This window comes from Corvus cornix, chromosome 4 (genome assembly GCF_000738735.6).
Source record: "Corvus cornix cornix isolate S_Up_H32 chromosome 4, ASM73873v5, whole genome shotgun sequence".
Lineage (NCBI taxonomy): Eukaryota > Metazoa > Chordata > Aves > Passeriformes > Corvidae > Corvus > Corvus cornix.
In genome coordinates, this window is record NC_046334.1 from 71,420,089 (window position 1) to 71,441,523 (window position 21,435).

The window sequence follows — 21,435 nt, forward strand, 5'->3', positions numbered from 1 at the left end:
GGCCGCGCTGGGCGTCAGGCACGGCACGGGGCAGCCCGAGGGGCCCTGATGTCGGGCGGGGTTGGCGGCGCCGGGAGCGGCCGGGCCGGAGGTACCGGGAGAGGCCTGAGGGGGGTCGGGGGGTCCCGGGAATGAGGGGAAGTGTGGATTTGGGGTGGGGGAGAGCGAGAGAGAAGTATCGCGGTGGTGGTGGGATGCCGAGCGTCTTTCGTTGTGGTGGTCTGGGGGTCTTGTGTTGGGGGGGTAAAGCGGTGTGTGTGTGGGGGGGGTGTGTGAGGGGTCTGAGGGGGTCTGCGTGAGGGGTTTGGGGGGGTTTCTGGGGGTTGGAAGGGGTGATGGGGTCTGTATGTGGGTCTGGGGTGGTGTGAAGGGGTGTGTGGGGATCTGTGTGAGGGGTTTATGGGGATTTGGGGGGGTACGAGAAGGTTTCGGGGTTTATGGAGGGCTGTGTGAGCGATCTGAAGGGGTTTGGGGTCTGCGTGAAATATTTATGGGGGTCTGGGGGTGTCTGCGGGGGTGTATGTGTTGTATGGGGGTGCTCGGGGGTCTGCGTGAGGGGTTTGTGGGGGTCTAGAGGGGTTTGTGGGGGTCTGTGCGTGGGTAAGGAGGTGATTTTGGGGGTGTTTGGGGTGATTTAGGGGTGTATGGGGGGGTCTGTGGGGGTGTTTGGGCTCTGTGAGCAGTTTATGGGGCTGTGGAGGCGTCTGTGGGGGTGTTTGGGGGGATTTAGGGGGGGTCTGCAGGGCTATTTAGGGGTGTTTGGGTTCTGTGTGAGGGGTGGTCGGTGATGGGATGAGGGCGGCGCTTCCCCCTCGGGATTGGGAAGGTTTGATCCAGAAGCGAGGTGGGAATGACTCAGCCCGGGGGTAATTACTGGCCGGGATAATTGAGGGGAGCTCATTAAGAATGGCATGGATGAATATTCCCGGTCCTGGATCCAGGGAAAGCGCGGCGGCACCTTCCAGCAGGGGATTGTGTGCTCTGGGAATTCTGTCAGAACATACCCCCCCCCCCCGCCCCGCCCTCATTAGCACAGTATGCGAATAATTAATTAACCGCATCAACTAATGAATGAATAATGATTAATTAAGGGGTGGGATGCGGGCAGGGCCATGTACCTGTGTGAGGTGTGCTGCTCCCAGGGTCACCCGGAGCTGTGTCCCAGTATCCCGCTGGTGCCATCCCTCACTCCAGGCTGCTCAGGGAATTCCGGAATTCCCGAATTCCCGTCAGGAGGGACCTCCCAGCGCCGTTCCTGGGCTGTTGCACTGCGGATGGGCCCCGATCTCATGCAGCATTTTTGGGTTTCCACGTTGGGTTTTTAAAAATTCCGGGTCCGTGCGAGCTCGTCGGGAATTCCGGGAATGCGTGGCTCTCCCAGGGCAGGTTCTGTGCTGGGTGTTTGGTCACCTGGCCAGGTGACCTTGGAGCGATTCCTTCGTGCTTTTCCCAAACGTGGAGCTGGGTGGCTCTGCAGGGCAGCTTTGGGGATAAACACAAGGATTCAATTCCTTTGCTTTGTTTGAAGGGGAAAAGGAGAAATTTTAATGGATTTCAGTGTAGGAAGGTCTGGATGCTGGCGTTGTCCTGGGGGGGTCACGTTGTGCTGATGTTCCAGAGCCCCAAAACCCACCCAGGAACTGCTGAGGCAAAATTTTGGGAGGGTTTTTACACCCATTCCTGAGTTTTCCAGGGGAAAATGCCTAAAGAATGGAAAATCAGGGAAGGGCATGGGTGGTGAGGATGGCAGGGATGTGGGATCAGTGCTCCAGCTGGATTGTCCCCTGCTCCCGGGGTTTCCAGGGACTGGGGTTTTTTGGAGGGATTGGGGTTGGGTTTTTTGGAGGGATTGGGGTTTTGATGGATTGGGGTTTATGGATTATGGAATGACTCGCAGCCCTGGCTCTTCCCCCCCTCCCACCCCCCCCCCATGCCCTCATTTACCAGCCCTCAGAGAGGGGGAGCTGGTCAGGAATTCCGTAAGGAATGAGGGAATAAAGTTGAAAGCTGGGAATTGCTCGGCGCAAGATCCGCGGGGGTTTGGCAGGGAGGAAATCCAGGGATTGCCGCTCCGGCGGCAGCCGCGCAAAGTCCCGCATGGAACGAGCAGCTCCCATTCCCCCCCGAGGACCGAGCGGTTAAATCAGCTTTCCTGGGAATGCTCCCACTTGGAATCAGCCGGGAATCCCGCGGGGCGTTGGATAGGGATGAGCTGAAATCCACTGACCTCCCGCCGCATCCTCGGCGTGTCCGGGCGTTGCTGTGGCTACGGAGCATCGATCCCACGCCGGAGCCGGGAATGCGCCGGGATGATCCCGCGGGGTCGGGGCTGGGAGGGGGCTGCGGGGGCTGCGGTGCCGCGGTGCAGCCGTGCAGGGCGCAGGCTCCAGCGCCGGGTCCTAGCGCCGGGATCCGCCTCACCTGGAATGAGGTCCCGAGGGAGCAGCTGGGAAGGAAAACGGCGATTGGGAGGCACCTTCTGGCTCTGCACAATTCCCTGAAGGGAGGGTGGAGCTGGGAGAGGTCGGGGCTCTGCTCGAAGGGAACAGGGATGGGATGAGAGGGAACAGCCTCAGGCTGGGCCAGGTTCAGGTGGGATATTGGGAAAATTCCTTCGTGGAAAGGGTTGTCCGGCCCTGGCAGTGGTGGAGTCCCCATCCCTGGAGGGATTTACCGGCCCTGTGGATGTGGCACTTGGGGACATGGGTCAGTGGTGGCCTGGGCAGTGCTGGGGGAATGGTTGGACTGGATGGTCTCTGAGGAATTTTCACCCTAAAGCACTCCATAATTCCATGGAAATTGGTGTGGGATCCCTGCAGCGCTGGCCTGGGTGACACCGTGTCCACCCTCCAGTTCTTGCTGTTCCCAAGGGACGTGGCTGAGTGGCCTCATTTTGGGTGCTGGATGTCCCTAATTTGGGGGGAACTGGTCAAGCTCTGCAGAGGGGGACTTTGGAGAAGGGCAAGAGGGACAGGACCCAGGGAATGGCTTCCCACTGGGAAAGGGGAGCTTGGGGTGGGATGTTGGGAAGGAATTCCTCCCTGTCAGGGTATGGAGGCCCTGGAATGGAATTCCCAGAGCAGCTGGGGCTGCCCCTGGATCCCTGGAAGTGTCCAAGGCCAGGCTGGACATTGGGGCTTGGATCCACCTGGGATAGTGGGAGGTGTCCCTGCCTGTGGAAAGAAGGTGAAACTGGATGATCTTTGAGGTCCCTTCCAACCCAAACCATTCCATGACTCCAGGATTCCGATTCCAAGCCCAGGCTGACTTCTGGGGTCCCCTGGGAGCGTTCAGGGCTTAGAGGGGAATTTAAAAAGTCTCAAACTCACTCAGGATTTGTTTTGCCGCGTTAAAGACCAAACCCCAAATGCTGGTTTAGGATTTCTCTCCTGAACTCACTTTCCTGACAAACTCAGCTGCTCCCTCCCAACCCCAAAATCAGCTTCGTGCAGGAATTTCACTGGGAGATGTGCGTAAAAAACGCATCAAAACGCAGGAAGGTGGAATTCTGCTCCTGCTGGATAAACAGTGGGAGTTTCTGAAGGATTTTAACCTTCCTCCTCCTCATGCTCCTTGAGCTGGGGGTGTTCCAGCTGCTCGGCAGGGGGCTGGCATGTATCCCAGATCCCAGGGAAAAGCCTGGAGCTTGAGAGGGGATATTTATGGACTTCTGTTCTCACTGATGATGAATTAAGACAGAGAGTTTGGGCAGCAGAAAAATCCACGTGGATCCTGCAGAGCGATGGCTGGAGTGGTTTGTGGGGGGATCCATGTCCTGGGAAGTGGGGTGGGCGGCACTGGGAATCCCTGGAGCTCTGTGACACCTGGTGCTTCCTCCCAGGAGAGTGAGAATCGCTCCACCCCTGGCCCGGTGTGACCCTGACATGTGGAGGATGCTCTGGGCTGCTCCATCCCAGTGTCCATCCCAGTGTCCATCCCAGTGTCCATCCCAGTACACGGCTCCACAGACTCGCTGAGCGGGAGTGGGAGCACAAGGCAGCGCCTCTGGTACGTGGTGTTCCTGAGAAATCCCAAAATATCTGGGAAGGGGCAGGGATGGGGTCCTGCTTCCCCTGTGCCAGTCCCCTCCCTGCTCATGCACCAGGAAATTTATTTCTGAGGTTTAATCAGATTTTGGGTGTGTTTCCATAGAAAAGGGGATGCTGGAATTCCTGGAAGGCTCAGGAAGGTTTATTTGTCCTGGGGATTTTTTCAGCTGGAGCAGCAGTTCATCCTGACACGGCAGTGCCCAGGTTTGGGGGGAAATTGGGATTGTTGCCCTTGGTACAGAGCAGGTTTAGCACCAAATCCATAGGTTATGGTGAGGGTGGAGCAGCCAAAGCCCCGTTGGAGGTTGGGGTGTTCCCAGAGGGCTCTGGATCATCTCACAGGGCTTTAATTACCAAAACTTCCCACATTCCCATGATTCTGGCACTAATAAAGCTCCTGTCCCACCTCAGCTGCTTGTCTTGGGCTCAGGATCCTTGTGGGTCTCTTCCAGCTCAGGATTTTCCAGGATTCTTTCCCTCAAGGGTTCATTTTCATCCCAAATCCAAGTAGTGAATAAACCAGGAGATGATGAGTGGTGCCTGTGACTTTGTTGTGTTGAGAAATGGGGTATCCTGGAAGGCACCAATGGGAATATCCATGAAAACCTGGGGGTCACTGTCCTTTGGGGTCACCAGGGCCTGGTTTGGAATGGGAAATGGGTTTAGGTTTCCATAGCGATGGAGTTGCCGTTCTTGGAGGGATTTAGGTTGGAAAGTGGGAAAATTCCTCCCAGGGCGGGGTGGGAATCACCATTCCTGAAGGGATTTACGGATGTGGCGCTTGGGGACACGCTCAGTGGTGGCCTTGGCAGTGCTGGGGGAGCAGTTGGACTCGATGGGCTCAGAGGGCTTTTCCAGCCTGAAGGATTCCATGATTCTATTCCATGAATCCATGATTTCCAGCACGGGATTCCCAGAGAAGCTGCAGCTGCCCCATCCTTAAAAATGTTTCAGGCCAGATTGGACGGGGCTTGGAGCAACCTGGGACAATGGAAGGTGTCCCTGCCCACGGCAGGGGGTGGCACTGGGTGGGCTTTGAGATCCCTCTGAGCCCAAACCGTCCTGTGGTCCTATGAAATTGTGTTTGTGTGGAAAAAATTCCCTCGCGCTTCGGTTTAACATGGAAAACTCCGACTGGGCAGGAGTGTGACATTTGTAATTTTCTTTTTAAATTAACAACTCCTCTTCTGCTCCACCTGGGAGCGAAGCCTGTCTGGTATTCCCTGGTATTTTCCCGGTTTTGGGGTTTGTCCTGCTATTCCCAGAGCTCTGTGGGAAGAGCAGTGGGGAGTTCCCATCCTCTTGAGGGGTTGCTGTCTCACACCCCTTGCTCCCATCTGAATTCCTGCTGAAATTCCGTGGCTGTTTCCTGGTTTTTCTTGCACTCAGAGGAAGCTTTCTTGAATTTGAGTGCCCTCTTGGCATTCCAGCCTCTCCTTGGAATCCAATCCCCGCCGTTGCTCCGTGGGCTGAGCACCCTCCAAGTGTTTGTGTCCATGGCTTTTGTCCTGCTCCCGGCTGCTCCCTGGCTCTGGGGTCAGCCAGGATGCCAGAGGAGGATTCTGCAGGGGAGAGGAATAGCAGAAATCCTTTAGAATTTAGGAATTAGGAAGAAATCCTTCCCTGTGAGGGTGGAGAGGCCCTGGGTGCGCCGAGAAGCTGTGGCTGCCCCTGGATCCCTGGAAGTGTCCAAGGCCAGGCTGGATGGGGCTTGGAGCGACCTGGGATAGCAGAAGGTGTCCCTGCCCATGGCAGGGGGTGGAATTGTTGGGATTTAAGATCTCTTCCCACCCAAACCATGCCATGGGTCCATGGTAGGTATTAAACCAGTTGAGAAGATTTAGAAAATCTGAATGATTTTATCCATAGAAGGAAAAACCTCCTCTGGAATTCCACCCCCTGCCATGGGCAGGGACACCTTCCGCTATCCCAGGTCGCTCCAAGCCCCATCCAGCCTGGCCTTGGACACTTCCAGGGATGAGGAGGATACCAGAGAGGACCCTTTGGATCCTGAGTGGAGCTGGGATCCCCAGCTGAGGGAAGGGGTGTTTATTTTGGGGGTCTCTTTGTCCCACAGCTGTGGGGACACCCCATCCTGCTCTGAATCCACTGCTTTGGGTGGTTTTCACTTGGTTTTTGTTGGGATACTGCAGATTTTGGCACCAAATGTCCTGGTCGTCCCCAGAACTGCCAGGTCCGGGGGGAAGGAGAAGGAGCTCATCCTCTTTGTAGCTTTTTGGAGAATTTTGGGTGGATTTTGTGTGTACGAAGTTTCCTTTAAACCATCATGGAGAGGGGAAGCAGCTGGAGCTCCGGTGACCAGCAGGTACCTGGGGTGGCTCCGGTTGAGCTCCTGGTGGTCCCAGTGAGAAAATCCCAGTCTCCAGCTGGGGTTTGTGTTGTCTATCCCAGTTGTGCATTGTTAAATCTCCTTCCCCTGAATGCCAGTGATGGCCACCAGCTTCATTCCGTGGGACGTTGTGGCCTTCCTCTTCCTGGATGTGCCATGCTCAGTGACACATCTGGTTTTTTGGGGGCATATCCATGGTTTTGTCACTCTTCTCCCGGTTCCTGAAGCCAGATTCCAGCTCAGGTGCAGGTGTTGGGTCACTTTTCCATCCTGGAGGAGGCTCATCGGGCTCCTCCAGAGGGGCAGCTCCAATCTCTGCTCCCTGTGACCCAAGGGAACAGCTGGAGCTGTGTCAGGGAAGGTTTAGATGGATAAATCAGGAAAAGGTTCCTCATCCAGAGGGTGCTGGGGCACTGGAACAGCTCCCCAGGGAGTGGGCACATTCCCAAGGCTGCCAGAGCTCCAGGAGTGTTCCAACTACGCTCTCAGGGACAAGGTGGGATTGTTGGGATTGTCCTTGTGCAGGGAAGGAGTTGGATCCGTGATCCCGTGATCCCTTCCAGCTCGGGATATTCTGTGGTTCGGGGGTGGTTCCATGTGTTGGGGTCCTGCGCTGGGACTGGACAGTGGCCGGTCCTGGTGGCTCCCAGATCCCCTCGTTAGCCTGATTAGCCCCGGGAACAGCGCCCAGAAGAGGGGTGAGGGCGTTAATTTGGGATCCGTCAGCTCAGCCAGGAACAATGGGACACAATGGGACACAATGTCACCTGTCACAGCCAGGCGCAGGGCAATTAATGATCATTAAAGCCGCCCATAATTAACCCCTTGGGCTCCATCCACCCACACGTGCTGCTCACCTGTACCTGGAGAGTTGGGACAAACCCTGCTCTAGGGCAGGGCTGTTTTTCCTCAAAATTTCTCCATGAAGGGAAGAGCAAGCGGGACAAGCCTTGTCTGGCGTCACGGCGGGCACAATTTGGGGTGTCCCTGCCCAGTGCCCACCGCAGGGCGAGCGGGAGGAGGCCCGGAGTGTCGCGGGGTGGCCGTGCCGGTGGCTCCTGCGGGGAGCGTTAGGACCCAGCGAGCCGCCGGCGCGGTGACAAGTCTGGAGCGGCACTGGCGCAGAGTGGCTCCATCGGCAGCGCTGGAATTCTCTGTATCCCTCCCTCGGAGCATCCTCGCCCAGAAAAGGGCTTCCCTCCCTCTCGTACCGCCCGGCAGAGCCTCGGGGGAGGGGGGGCGCGGGGCGCGGGGATGCTGGGATCGGCCGGGACGCTGGGAAGCGCCGCTGGATGCTGCCGGCCGTGAGCTGGGAGAGCTGCTGGCTGCGAATCGGGAATCTCTGGAGCGCGGCAGCATGGCCCAGGGCAGGAGGCACGCGTCCGGCCGGGTAAGGGCGGGGGTGGGGAGGGGGGGCTGACTCAACAGCTCCTGGCTCTGCCGGGTCCTATCGCGACAGATCGCGACGCTGTCGCAGCGAAAATAGCTGGGTTTTGTAGGGAAATCTCGATTGTGCTCCCTGCGCTCCCGTATCCCTGGAATGTGGCACCTCCCTCGCTGACAATAATGCCGGGAGGGGAGGTGGATGCTCCGGCTTGCACCGGGGCCGGCGCTTTTGGGCGGACTTACCTGCCCGTGTAGGTGATTACCCCAATTCATTACCGCGATTAATTACCCCGGCGGCCGAGCGGCCGCTCCGGCTCAGCCCCTTCCCGGGGCTCCGGCGCAGCCTTGCCGGGGCTGCTCAGCACAAAGATCCCGGCGTGTTTTCCTGCCTGCCGCGGGCTCCCCTCCCTCCGGGCCGGTTTTCCAGGCGGCACGGAGCGATCCCGAGCTTCCGCGGGCCTGGCAAGCGCTTCCAGGTTTTTCCGTATTGCAGCTACCCCTGGGCTGTGCGGTGCCAGCGGCCCCCGGGCCAGGCCTTGCCCGGGACTTTCTCTCCCTGTCGCTGTGTCCCTCTGTGGCCGCCGCCGCGGTGACATTGTGTCCCAGACCCCGCCGGGCACTGCCAGCGCGTTTGGGCCTGGCTGTGCCAACTCGGCAGCGACTCCGGCATGGAGCCGGGGTGGGCAGAGCCTTCCCACCGCTCCATGGGACCCCCAGACCCTCCGTGGGCACCGTGTCCTGCCCGCTGTGGGATACGCCAGGCCCGGAGCCGGTGGGATTTGGGCTGTGGCCAAAGGGATTTAGCTGCGGAGGGAGCAGCTCGGGAAAACTGGCCAGCCTGGAGCCTTTTTTGCCCACCCCTGCGGGGTCCGAGTGTGTGTCCATGCAGGTCTGTGGGGGCTGGAGCCCCCTGCCTGCTCCTCAAACCTCCCTGTTTTCCATGGGGAGCTGGATGAAGGGGGTGAAATTCCAACCTGAGTCCTGACAGCCTGGAGGGATTTGGGGGCTCCAAGGGGGCAGGGAAGGAGCCAAACGCTGGCTCCAAGGGCTGATGGAGATGTGGCTTTGGGACTGGTGGCAGGACTGGGGATCCCGGGAATCCTGGGGGTCCCAGGGCAGCGCTGGACACTGCAGGCAGGGTGCTGTGAGCAGGTTATCCCTGTTGGGCTCACGTGGATTTTGAAATGGGCACCGCAGGGACCATGGCTGTGCCGGCCCTTCCCGGGGCTGTGTCCCTGCCAGGTTTTGGGGACACTGCTCCCGGTGTCCAGAGACACCCAAACCCTTCCATTTGGGCAGCTTGGAGTCCAGTGCCACATCCTGGTGTCACCCAGAGCAGCCACCCTCAGTCCCAGGGCGATCCCTCCTTTCCACAGGGATCTTGTGGCAGCAGCACCATCGACTCGGCACTGACCAGGCTTAAACCCGGAATTCTCCCCAAGTCTTTCCCTTTTCTGGCTTTGTGGGTCACGCCTGGAATTTGTATCTTGTCAGAGTTGGCTGCTCGGGATTCTCCCAAAACTTTTGATCTGAGCTTTGAGTGACAGTTTGAGGCTCCGTCAGACTCACCTGCACGGGGGAGGAACACACTGAATATTCCCGGGGTGATCCACTGGGATGGAGCGGATCACTGAAGCCCTCGGATGGAGCACAGGGGTGACCCAAATCACTGGGAATTCGTCCCCTTTTCAGTAGCTCGGCACCAGGATCTTCACACAGCAGAGCAGTCAGTCTGTGGATGTCTATCATGCTTCAAAAAGGGGGGAAAACGGGAAAATGCTGGATTTCGGGAAGTTGTGGGGGGCAGAGTCTCCTGTGGTGGTGGCAGTGCATCCATGTGCTTGTCCCTCACCTGGTGCAGGTGTCCCTGGAGTGGGGACAGGCTCCTCCTGGCCTGGTGGCTTCCTCCAGTGGTGGCTGCTCCAGAGGCTCAGCATTCCTGGTTGCTCCTCTGGCTGCCCCATTCCCACCACCTGCCCTATGCCCTGGATCTCCCCAGCTGGCCCCCACTGCCTCCACTGTGAATCCCTGCAATTCCCATTTACTGGGATTTAGGAGTTTATTGCCGCTCCAGACCGAGCGGTAACAGGGCTGTCACTATGAGTGGCCCCCGCCCTTCTCTCTTCCCATGTGGCTTCCCACAGTTCTGCTCCTCCATCCTCTTCCCTCACTGTCCGTACCCCCGTTCCCAGAATTCCCGAGTGTGTTCCCCTGGGAATGTCGGTGTGGCAGAGGGGGGGATCCATGAGGAGCTGGCCTGGGAAGCTGAGGGAATTCTGGGCTGTGTCACTGGCTCCTGCCAGGCTGTTGTGCCGTGGCGTTCCCAAAGATAACTGTCCCCATGTTTGTCCCTCCTGTCCACAGCTGGGCAGGGATTGTCACCACGGCCAGGAGGAGTGACCACGGGTGTGTCCATCTCTCCTGGGATGGCCATCGGATTCCCGACCACGGTCACCCGGCTGGGACAATAGCTGGGAATGCCCATCCCACCTGCTTCCAGCTGGGACAGTTGTTCCTCTTGTAAAACCTGGATTAATCACGTTGGTTTTATGGGAATTCCAGTCAGGGGTTTATCCTTTGGATTGGAGCTTCCAAGTGTCTCACAGACCCAACTTCTGATTGATTGGAAACAGAAGGTGGAGACCACTTCCTGCTCCTGAGGGATGGGATGTGGTTGAGGAGATTCATTCTGGGCTCTCCTTCTTTTCCCAAGTGCGAAAGACTCGGGAAGAGTTTCCATGAAATCAGTGCTGGTTGGCAAATGTCCGTCAGGGCTAGGCTGGGAGAGCTGGGAATGTTCCCCTGGAGAAGGGAAGGCTCCAAGGAGAGCTCAGAGCCCCTTCCAGTGCCTAAAGGGGCTCCAGGAGAGCTGGAGAGGGACTTGGGCCAAGGCATGGAGGGACAGGATGCCGGGAATGGCTTCCCAATGCCAGGACTTGGAATGCGTCACATCCAGTGGATCTTACCGGGCTGCAGGTGCCAAACGGAAATGGGGAGGGATAAAAACTCCTGGTCCAGGAACCCTGCCATTTACTGGGGATTTGGGATTTTCCTTTGGGCTTCTTGTTTCCTTGGAGCTCTGCTCTCATTTTCCATCACACCTGGGACATGATTTTCCACGCACTTGCTGGACATTGCTGCAGCCTTGGCAGCTGGAAGGAGCCAGAACTTTGGGAGATATTTGGATCTGGATCTGGAGCATCGATTTTGCCTTTGAGGTCTTGGGTTTCGTTGTTGGGTGATGGATTTTGGGGTTTAATACGAGATTATTTTGGTTTCTGCCAGTTGTGTTTGGAAGAAACCCGGAATTCAGGCTTGTGGGAAAACCTTCATCCCTGGTTTCAGTCACAGAACCCCAAACCCGGTGGGTTCGCTCCACATTCGTTCCGACCTCGGGAAGTGATGTGCAAGAGAAGGGGATGGTTTGGTGGGATTCCAGGAGCTTCCAAAGTCCCCAGGGTTCTTCCAAAGGCTGAGAATTCCCTGAATCTCCCAAACCCCCTGTGGTGTCCAGCTGTGGCTGAGGTTTGTCCGCAGGGCCTTCCCGGCCATTCCCTGCCGTGCCGGGTGAAAGAGGCTCTGTTTTCCTGGGATAAAGAACGGATTCTTTGGCTGAAGCTGGGCCCAGAGTGACCAAAACTCCACATTTCTGCACAATGACCAGAACCAGTGACACGAGGGGTGGGGGAAATGCCAAACTGATCCCGGTTTGGGGGCTGCTGGGAGTTTAGGATGAGTGGAAAGATGGAGCTGAGCAGGATAGGGAACATCCCTGTCCCCTCTGGGATAGAGGCAGTGGGATTGAAAGGTGTCAGGGTTTGAAGAGGGGGCTCCAAAAGATCTGGAGAGGGGCTTTGGACATGGGCATGGAGGGACAGGATACAGGGAATGGCTTCCCACTGGAAAAGGGGAGATTTGGGTGGGATTTTGGGAAGGAATTGCTCCCCTGTGAGGGTGGGCAGGCCCTGGCACAGGGTGCCCAGAGAAGCTGTGGCTGCCCCTGGATCCCTGGAAGTGTCCAAGGCCAGGTTGGATGGGGCTTGGAGCAGCCTGGGACAGTGGGAGGTGTCCTTGCCCGCAGCAGGGGGTGGGATTGATGGGATTTAAGGTCTCTTCCCACCCAAACCATTCCAGGATTCCATGGTTAATCTGTTTTACTCAGGCTGATTGCAGAGCAGGAGGTGCTGGGGGTGGATCCCAACAAATTCCCTGTGATTTCAATAATCCCAGGGGTCTCCAGTACCCATGGAATTCCTCGCATCCATCACCGCATTGCTGCTCCAAGAGCATGGATCACCTGGATAACCATGCCTGAACCCAGGTGCATCCCGGGATGTCGTGCTTGGAGTGTCCTGGTGCCCACTGAAATATAAATATGGATGTAACGTTTATGACAGGATCATGGAATCATGGAATTGTCGAGGTTTTAAATCCCTCCAGGGGTGGGGACTCCACCTGTGCCAGGGCTGGAGAGCCCTTCCCAGGAGGAATTTTCCCAATATCCAATCTAAAGCTCCCCTGGCACAACCTGAGGCCATTTCCTCTCTCCTGGATCATGACAATCCCACTTGGAAAGCTGCTGGACTTTCCCACCCACATTCCAAGGTTGGGATACCCCGAGTCAGGGCACGGGGGAGTGCCAGGAACACCACGGGAACCACCAGATCCCAACAATGTGAGGGGATGGGACAACGACCTGTGTCCCACACAGTCTGTGTGCTCCTGGGCACAGAATTCCCAGGCTGGAAAACCATGGGAACGCTGATACAGCAGGAAAAGATGGAGCACGAGTTGGTTAAGGCTGATTGTGCTGCTCTTGGGGTGGTTTTTTTCCCCCCAAGGCTCATAAAAATGCTATAAAAAGGAATTAATCAGATTTGTGAGGCCGGAGCGACCACTGATGGCGGCTGTGCCCTGGTTTGTGGAAGGAATCACCCTTGGCTGCCTCCCAAAATAAAACAGGGGGTGGAGGGCGATGAAACATCCCGATATCCAAACGTTCTGCCTGTCCCAGCTTCTCAAGCTGTGCTTTCCCCTGATTCCCCAGGCCTCCAGCACGCCCAGGATGAGCGCGGACGGCGGCAGCAAGCCCCTGAAGGTGGGCTCCCGCGTGGAGGTCATCGGCAAGGGCCACCGCGGCACCGTGGCCTACGTGGGGGCCACGCTGTTCGCCACCGGCAAATGGGTCGGGGTCATCCTGGACGAGGCCAAGGGCAAGAACGATGGCACGGTGCAGGGCAGGAAGTATTTCACCTGCGAGGAGAACCACGGCATCTTCGTGCGGCAGTCGCAGGTGGGTGGGATCGATCCCGGCGTTCCTCGGGAGCGCGCGGATGGCGGCTCGCTCGTTTAAGCAGCGCTTCCCACCCAGGTTTTGGGAGAAAATCCAGATCCCTTCGCTCCAGTGCCTGCTGAAATATAGATATGGATGTGATGTTTGTGATAGGATCATGGAATCATGGAATTGTCGAGGTTTTAAGTCCCTCCAGGGGTGGGGACTCCACCACTACCCTGGGCAGCCCTTCCCAGGAGGAATTTTCCCAATGTCCATTATTTTTGGGAATCTCCGTCTCCCACAAAGCAGGGAACAGCACACTCCAAACCCGAGCTGAACCTCACCTGGTGTGGCTCCAAGCCCCCTCTGCACAATTCCTTGAGGTCCTGTTCATCCCACAGGGTTATTGCGGAATGTTTTCAGATGGATTGGGTGAATCCCCAACGGTTTCGTTCTGCTTCCCAGTGAAGTGCCCAGCCCTGTGCTGCCCTGTATTTATCACCTGCAGCAGGTGGAGTTTGGGATCGATCCTGGACGTTTACCTGGAAGCAGAGCCAGGGAATTTTAACTAAACCGTGTTTACCCGGAAGGAGATTGTCTTGGTTTGGATAAAACATGTGGTGGGGATGGAGCTGCTGAGCTTTGCTGCTCGTGTGCTCCCCCAAGAACCAGGAGCTCCCTCCAGAGCAAACATCCTCCAGGTAAATTCCCTGTGTCACCTTCCAAGGGCAGAGAGGTGACACTGGAGGCCCCCAGCTCCTGTCCCCTCCCTGGCACAAAGGGGCTGCTTTGTGTCCCACCCTGTGGCCTCTCCTTGCTGGGGCCTTGGCACTGGGTGACAGAGGAAAGCTGAGCACAGAATGAGGGGATTTGGGTCCTGGGGTCCATCCCAACATCCTCTGTCCCATTGGAAGAGCCTTTGGATCACACGTGGTCAGAGGCTGCAGCAAAGGGCTCATCCAGGAGAAACTCCAGGAATCACTGAGGTTGGGAAAGGCCTTTAAGATGAGTGCAGCCATTCCCTGCTTCAGTCCCTTTGTCACCAGCTCGAGGCAGGAGGAGGGAAAAGGATCCCCATCCTTTAAATAATGGGATAAACACAGAGAGCGGAGCTCGCCAGAGCTGGAGGCAAACGTGCCAGGAAGCTTTTCATGGTTTTATCCAACCCAAACTCTGTTGGCGCGTAGGAATTGCTGGATGGAGCTCTGCTGCTCTCCTGGGATCACCACGGAGATTTCCCAAATGTAATTCCACCACACTCCCAGTTCCCCACACATTAAAACCGGACACGTGGACCCAGCTCCCTCGTCCGTCCCTCTCGGCCTCTCCTGCCAGCTGGGAGAGGCTTGGAGGGGTTTGCAGGGACAAAGTTGGGTCTGCAGGACCAGGAGGGACCTCAGAGCCCACCCAGTGCCACCCCCTGACAGGCAGGGACACCTCCCACTATCCCAGGTGGCTCCAAGCCCCAGTGTCCAGCCTGGCCTTGGGCACTGCCAGGGATCCAGGGGCAGCCACGGCTTCTCTGGGAATTCCATCCCAGCCCCTCCCCACCCTCCCAGCCAGGAACTGCTTCCCAAAATCCCGTCTGACAGTGGGAAGCCGTCCCCCCGTGGTGTCACCTCGGCCTCTGTGCAGCGAGTGATGCCCAAGCCCTGCCCCGAATTCCAGATCGGGGACACAGCTGGAGCAGAGACGGGAAGCAGGACGGATAAACAGCCCCCAAATCGCCCAAATCCTCTGTCCCGGAGCAAAGCCGGGGGGGGCAGGGCTGTCCCAGCAGGTCCAGAGCCGATCCTGAGCCACCCTGGGGCACAGGGAGGGTCCCCGGTGTCCCCCAGCTCCCACCTGGCGGGCACAGGGTGGGGACCCCGCCCCTGGCACCGCTGGGCAGGGGCAGGGAGGGGCAGCGGGTGCGGGCACAGGGCTCTGCACGGGGCTGGATGCGTCCCCTGGATCCCTGGAAGTGTCCAAGGCCGGCTCGGACGGGGCTTGGAGCAACCTGGGACAGCGGGAAGTGTCCCTGCCATGGCACAGGGTGGCACTGGGTGGGATTTAAGGTCCTTTCCCACCCAAACCATTCCAGGATTCCCTGCTTCTACCTGGGCTGGCAATTCCAAGCGTGGCTGTTCCTTTTCCGGAGTGTGGAAATCCCTGATTTTGGCATCACCTGGAGCTGCTCCTGCCTGGCAGAGGAGCTCGATGGCCACGACATGCCCAGTCTGTGGTGGCACTGCCCAGTGTCACCCCGGATCCAGCCCCGCTCTGTCCCTGTCCCCAGCCTCTCCAGCAGCTCTGGAATTCCCACCTGGGCTGTACCTGCTGGGAAACCCCCAGACCGCTCGGAATTCCCACCCTGCATGGCTGCAGGTGTCATGATTTCCTTGGCATCACCTTTTCCTTGGTCTCCTTGTGGCTTTTAATTCCATTTTCATCATTCCTGGTGCTGGGAATCTTCCCAAAATGGAATCCCTGTCTGACAGCTTCCCAGGTTATTTTGATTTTTAAGCTGAGCTCCCAGGTGGGAGGTGCTGATGGATCAGGCAAATTCCTGCAGGAACAATTTGGGAGGTGCTGATCTGAGGTTCTCTCTCAGGAATCTAATTCCTCCCAACCTCATTTTCCATGTTTATCCAGCAAAAATGCGTCCAAAAATAGTTCCCAGAAAGAAATCCCTGAATCTGGTTTGGATGTTCCAGGCTGTCAAATCCAGAGCTTTGACTTTCCTCATTGCCTGTGTGAATATTCCGTATTCCCGACGGGAATGAGGAGTGTGTGGCTGTTCTCAGGGAGGAGAGTGGTCGATGGCAAAGCTGGAATGATGAAATTAAAAGTCCCTGCCAAAACCATGGGATCTGCTCTGCTGAACCCACTGCCAGAGGGACCTGTTCCCTGCTCTCCCTGTTTGGGAATTTTGGGCAGTGATGGTCGTTGTGCTTTTCCCAGATCCAGGTATTTGAGGATGGAGCGGACACAACGTCCCCAGAAACCCCAGAATCTGCTGCCATGAAGGTCCCCAAGAGAGGTAAGGCCTGGCTGGAAAATCCTTCCCAAAGGCGTGGGAAATCCTTCCCAAAGGCGTGGGAAATCCTTCCTGGAGAGGTGGGAAATCCTTCCCAAAGGCGTGGGAAATCCTTCCTGGAGAGGTGGGAAATCCTTCCCAAAGGTGTGGGAAATCCTTCCTGGAGAGGTGGGAAATTATTCCTGAAGGGGATGGGGAATCCTTCCTGGAGGAGTGGAAATCCTTCCTGAAGAAATGGGAAATCTCTCTTGGAGGGGTGGGAATCCTTCCTGGAGAAATGGGAAATCCCTCCTGCAGAGGTGGGAAGCCCTTCCCAGATGAGATGGGAAATCCTTCCTGGAGAGGTGGGAAATCCTTCCTGGAGAGGTGGAAATCCTTAGCGGAGGGGATGGGAAATGATTCCTGAAGGGGATGGGGAATCCCTCCTGGAGGAGTGGGAATCCTTCCTGGAGAGATGGGAAATCCCTCCTGCAGAGGTGGGAAGCCCTTCCCAGGTGAGATGGGAAATCCTTCCTGGAGAGGTGAGAAATCCTTCCTGGAAGGAAGGGGTAAATCATGGAGTATTTCCCAGTGGGAATGCAGACCCACTGAACCACTCTGAGCCTGTGGAATTGCAGCATTCTTGTGGAATTGCAGCGTCCCTGTGGAATTGCAGCGTCCCCGTCTCCAGCCCCTTGCTGTACCCCATTCCCACCCGGGAGCAGGGATCCCTTCCCGCTCTCCTCTGAGCATTCCTTCCCCCTTTCCCACATCCGTCAGCCCCGCCATCCCTGGCTGTGGGCCCAGGCAGGCTTCCCTGCCTCCCTCTGAGCTCCGCTTTGTCGGGAATGTTTTCCCCACACGCTGCGGGATCCCGGGAGCTGCCGGAAGGGGCTCTGCCAGCTTCCTGCCTTGGCTGCTCCGTCGGCTCTGTGTGCCAAGCCGGGAGCTCCGTGTGGGAAGCGTTTGTGGGATCGGGATTAATGGATCGGGGTGAGCTGGGGGGTGGTGGGTGTTGGGTGTGGGTGGGATTTCCCCTCTCCCAGAAAGTAGGAAGTAAAATTAATAGGGAAAATGGAATGAACCTTTCTTTGATCCCTGCTTTGGATCCTGCAGTCGGTATGGAACCATGGAATAGTCATGGAATTGTTTAGGTTGGAAAAGCCCTCGGACACCCCCAAATCCCCCAGCACTGACCGTGTCCCCAAGTGCCACATCCACGGCTGGTAAATCCCCACAGGGACGGGGACTCCAGCACTGCCAGGGCTGGACAGCCCTTCCCAGGAGGAATTTTCCCGATATCCCAACACCTGGCCCAGCCTGAGGCCGTTCCCTCTCCTCCTGTCCCTGTTCCCTGGGAGCAGAGCCCGACCCCCCCGGCTGCCCCCTCCTGTCAGGGACTTGTGCAGAGCCACAAGGTCCCTCCCGATCCCTCTTTTCTCCAGGCTGAGCCCCTTTCCCAGCTCCCTCAGCTGCTCCAGCCCTTTCCCAGCTCCTTCCCTGGACACGATGGACGCTGGGTCGGGACAGACGGACACTGATCCCAGCTCACCCCCCATCCCGGGATCCAGGAGGAGCTGGGGCTGCAGTGGGGTGTGGGATGATGCTGCCAGGGATGCAGGGCTGGGATGTGGCTGCCTGCCAAGGGTTTCCATGGAAACAGCAGCTGCTGCAGCAGGACTGCAGTGGGGGGTGCAGGGATGGCTCTGCCATGGATCTGGCACCGGGAGGGGACACCTGGGGGCAGCTGCTGGTGACCCCTGGGCAAGGGTGGGAATCCAGACACACCTGCCTGGGACGTACAGGACACAGGGAATGGCTTCCCACTGGAAAAGGGGAGATTTGGGTGGGGTATTGGGAAGGAATTGCTCCCTGTGTGGGTGGAGAGGCTCTGGCACAGGTTGCCCAGAGAAGCTGTGGCTGCCCCTGGATCCCTGGAAGTGTCCCTGGAGCAGCCTGGGCTAGTGGGAGGTGTCCCTGCCCACGGCACGGGGTGGAATTGATGGGATTTAAGGTCCCTTCCCACCACAAAGCATTCCAGGATTCAGTGTCCCCAAGTGCCACATCCACACGGGTTTAAACCCCTCTAGGGACGATGACTCCGCTGCTCCCTGAGCAGCCTGTGCCAGTGGCTCGAGGAATCCCAGAATTCCAGGGATTCAGCCCAAGGAGAGCGGTGGAACTGCCCCAATTCCCAGGCGTGTCCAAGTGTTTGCCTTCCTCAGCCAGCAGCTCCCATAAGGAATTCCCTGTTCCCCCAAACCCACACCACCCCACTTTGCCACCATTTCCTGCCGGATCCTGACTCTGCTTCACTCCCACTTCCCAAAATTCTCCTGTTCCCTGCTGGGTGCCCTGTGGCTGCAGGGACACCGGGATGGGGACAGGGGTGTCCCTCAGGCTCATGGCTCCTTTTCTGCTCTCTCCACAGATTCCCTGGATGCTGCCAAGGCCAGCAAACTGGTGAGTGACCCCGGCACTCTGTTGCCTCTGGGAGGTTTTCATCCCACTGGGAAGAGCACGTGGACAGACTTTCATGGGATAAAATGCCCATGGAAAAGCGAATTTCTCCCGAAACCCATGGGAAACGAGGTGTGAAAAATGTCATTTTCAGCCACTGGCCAGGAATCTGTCAGTTCCTGAGGGATTATCCAGCACAGTGCCCCATGTTTGGATCCGAGTTCAGCAGCATTCCTGAGCTGCTTCCTTCAAATCCATGGAATCATGGAAGGGACCTCCAAGCCCCCTCAGTTCCTGCCAGGGGCAGAGACACCTTCCACTATCCCAGGCTGCTCCAAGCCCCGTCCAACCTTGCCTGGAACACTTCCAGGGATGGGGCAGCTCTAAGGACCCCCCAATCCCATGGGAAGAGTGCGTTCCTTGGGATGGGTGACACTGGCTCTCTCTGGCTTCCATGGGTGAACACCTCTGTCTTCATCCAGGAGCTCCAGTGGCTCCTGGGACGTGCTGTATCCAAATGTGAGGGATATTTCCTAAGGAATGGGAATCTGGTGCAGGTTCCTGTCCTCAGGAATGGCCATAAGAGTGTGGGGTAGTGAGGAATCATGGAATACTGAGTTTGGAAAAGCCCTCTGAGCCCATCGAGTCCAGCACTGCCCAGGTCACCATTCCTGGGAACTGGGTGATCCTGGGGACACGGCAGATGGGTTTGTGTGTTTTGGGGTAGGAACTGGATTTTCCATGGGGATAAACTGGCCCAACTGGGATGTTGGGAAGCAGTGGGAAAGGAAGTGGTGGGGACAAGGCGCTTCTGTGCGAGTGGCACCTGCAGGGCTGGGTCAGGGCTCATCGAAGCCCAGCCTCCTGTGCTGCCCTTCCGGATAATTCCCAGCAGTGGGAATTCTGCTCTCCACCCCGCTTTGGGACAGCTGGGATGGGGATGGAGCAGCACCTGGGGACTTGTCGGGCTCAGATCCCAGGGAATGTGAGCTCCAGCCAGCGGAAACAGATTCCCTGTCCTGTATTAGAGAGGTTTGGGAAGGTTTTTGGCTTTTCCTGCTGTGTGGGGTTGGATCCATCAACCCCTGGCACTGCTGGAGCCCCGTGCTCCATGTGCTCCCTGCCTGATCCTCCTGGTTTAATTCCACCCTGGAATTCATTAAAAGACAAAGAGGATATTTAGGAAACCTCAGCGTTCTTGAAATCAGGGAATGGGGATTGTTCCTGGAATTTTTTTTATGCTGCTGGAGAAGGGCTCAGGACAGGAGGTGCTGCTCCATGTGCGTTCCGGGGCATTCCCGGAACCATGGAATGGTTGGGAATGGGAGTGGGAGGGACCTTAAAGCCCATCCAGGGGCATTTTCCACTATCCCAGGTTGCACCAAGCCCTGTCCAACCTGACCCTGGACACTTCCAGGAATAGGGCAGCCACAGCTTCTCTGGGAAATCCATTCCAGGGCCTCCTCACCCTCCCAGCCAGGAATTCCTTCCCAAAATCCCATCTCTCCCTGCCCTCTGGCAGTGGGAAACCATTCCCTGTGTCCTTGCATCCTCTTCCTCCTGCATCCTGGCCGCCCCAGTCCCTTTAACCTGTCTGATTTGTTCCCCTCTGGAAGTGTCCTGACTCCCCAAATTCTCCATGCTAGGAGGGACAGGAGGTGGATCCGGAGCGAGGGGGGTCACTCCAGGGCTGTTTTCTCCTTCATTTACTTCCATTTCCCTGATTATCTTTCCCCTCCTGCCTTTCCTGCAGCCCAGGGTGGGGGTGTTCCCAGGGAATGTTTCCCTGGAGCCACGGGGTCTGTCTAACATTCCTTCTGTTCCCTCCTCACGCAGCGCGGAGCCAAGCCCAAAAAGGTGCCGTTTGTCCCTTTTCCACGCGCGGCCGCATGCCGGGGCCATCGTCATCCTCACTGTGTCCCCATCCCGCTCCATCCCAGCGCTGCATGGCTGTCCTTGCATGTGCTCCCAGCCAGGGAGGGGACGTCGCTCCGGGGCGGAACGTGGTGCTGTCACATCGACGTGGAATCGTGGGATGTTTGGGTGGGAAAAGCCTCAGAGGCCAGCGGGTTCCCAAGCCGTGTCCCCAAGTGTCACATCTGCGGGGCTGTGAAATCCCCCCCGGGAATGGGGGCTGTCCCCCCTGCCCTGGGCAGCCTCTTCCAATGCTTTCTGACCCTTTCCATGAAGGAATTTTCCCATTGTCCAACCGGAACCTCCCCTGGCACAACCTGAGGCCGTTCCCTCACAGATATTTTCATAAACCCGAAACCCTCCGGTGGCTCGGGGACAAGTGGCACCTTCTCAGGGCTGTCCTGTCCTGTCCTCCTCTTAGGGACACCCAAACCCACCTGGTTTGTGACAATTATTGAAGCCAAAAAGCTTTTGGACAAGGATGAGCTGAAACTCCAAGGAATCCCGGAATGGTTTGGGTTGGGATGGATGTTAGCACCCATCTCATTGCATGCCATGGGCAGGGAGACCAAATCATCATTCCCTGCAGGAAATCGGGGGAATTTTTTTTCTTCCCCTTGGGAATTTTGCCAAGAGAAAAGCCAAGGAGGGCACTGGAGACATGGGAGAGGGGAGGGAGGTGGTACCTTGTGTGCCCTCAGTGTCCCTTTGGTCCAGCTTTGCTTTCCAGCCACTTCTGTGTCGATTTTTGGGTAGAAAAATGGTCCAAAGAGCTCTGGTTGTCCATGGGAAGTCCGGAGGTGAGGAGCGATGTGGAATCTGCCTAGAGAGAGCCTGTGGAGAGAGGCTGGGAGCACGTGTCCCCAAGTGTCCCCTCCTCGTGTCCCCCCAGATCCAGGTCTCTGCGTGTCCCCAAGGCTCCAGGGTCCCTGTGGATCCCTCATCCCGGTCCTGCCAGCTCCAAGGGGCTCTGCTGTGGGATGAAATTCCCCTTTGGAATGTT

At 57.5% G+C, this 21,435-nt stretch overlaps 1 protein-coding gene and 2 long non-coding RNA genes across 5 annotated transcripts; 1 reads left to right on the plus strand and 2 right to left on the minus strand.

Moving 5' to 3' along the window:
• Positions 1-21: 21 nt before the first annotated feature.
• Positions 22-21,123, plus strand: DCTN1 (dynactin subunit 1). 3 transcript variants are annotated; one of them, XM_039551077.1, is made up of 6 exons: positions 22-91; positions 3,842-4,008; positions 12,833-13,078; positions 16,004-16,082; positions 18,490-18,521; positions 20,355-21,123. In XM_039551077.1, exons 3-6 carry the CDS (start codon positions 12,851-12,853, stop codon positions 20,751-20,753), a joined length of 738 nt encoding a protein of 245 aa, XP_039407011.1. In that variant the 5' UTR covers positions 22-91; positions 3,842-4,008; positions 12,833-12,850; the 3' UTR covers positions 20,754-21,123. The 3 variants fall into 3 exon arrangements, with proteins under 3 accessions (XP_039407011.1, XP_039407010.1, XP_039407009.1); XM_039551076.1 differs by lacking the exon at positions 3,842-4,008 and having other exon boundaries at positions 25-91; XM_039551075.1 differs by lacking the exons at positions 22-91; positions 3,842-4,008 and adding an exon at positions 7,412-7,789.
• On the minus strand, positions 344-11,700 carry LOC120409914. The gene is made up of 4 exons (XR_005601772.1): positions 9,355-11,700; positions 2,228-2,446; positions 1,119-1,482; positions 344-990 (listed from the first exon to the last, which is right to left on the minus strand). It is a non-coding gene; the product is annotated as an uncharacterized LOC120409914 (long non-coding RNA).
• LOC120409915 lies at positions 13,072-21,206 on the minus strand. The gene is made up of 4 exons (XR_005601773.1): positions 21,119-21,206; positions 15,160-16,614; positions 13,405-13,602; positions 13,072-13,196 (listed from the first exon to the last, which is right to left on the minus strand). It is a non-coding gene; the product is annotated as an uncharacterized LOC120409915 (long non-coding RNA).
• Between the last annotated feature and the right edge of the window lie 229 nt (positions 21,207-21,435).

Coding starts and splice junctions, on each gene's coding strand:
- DCTN1 (XM_039551075.1), top strand. CDS start 7,757: ATGGCCCAGGGCAGGAGGCACGCGTCCGGCCGG. Junction 16,083..18,489: donor CATGAAGGTCCCCAAGAGAG/GTAAGGCCTGGC, acceptor CTCTCTCCACAG/ATTCCCTGGATGCTGCCAAG. Junction 18,522..20,354: donor CTGCCAAGGCCAGCAAACTG/GTGAGTGACCCC, acceptor CTCCTCACGCAG/CGCGGAGCCAAGCCCAAAAA.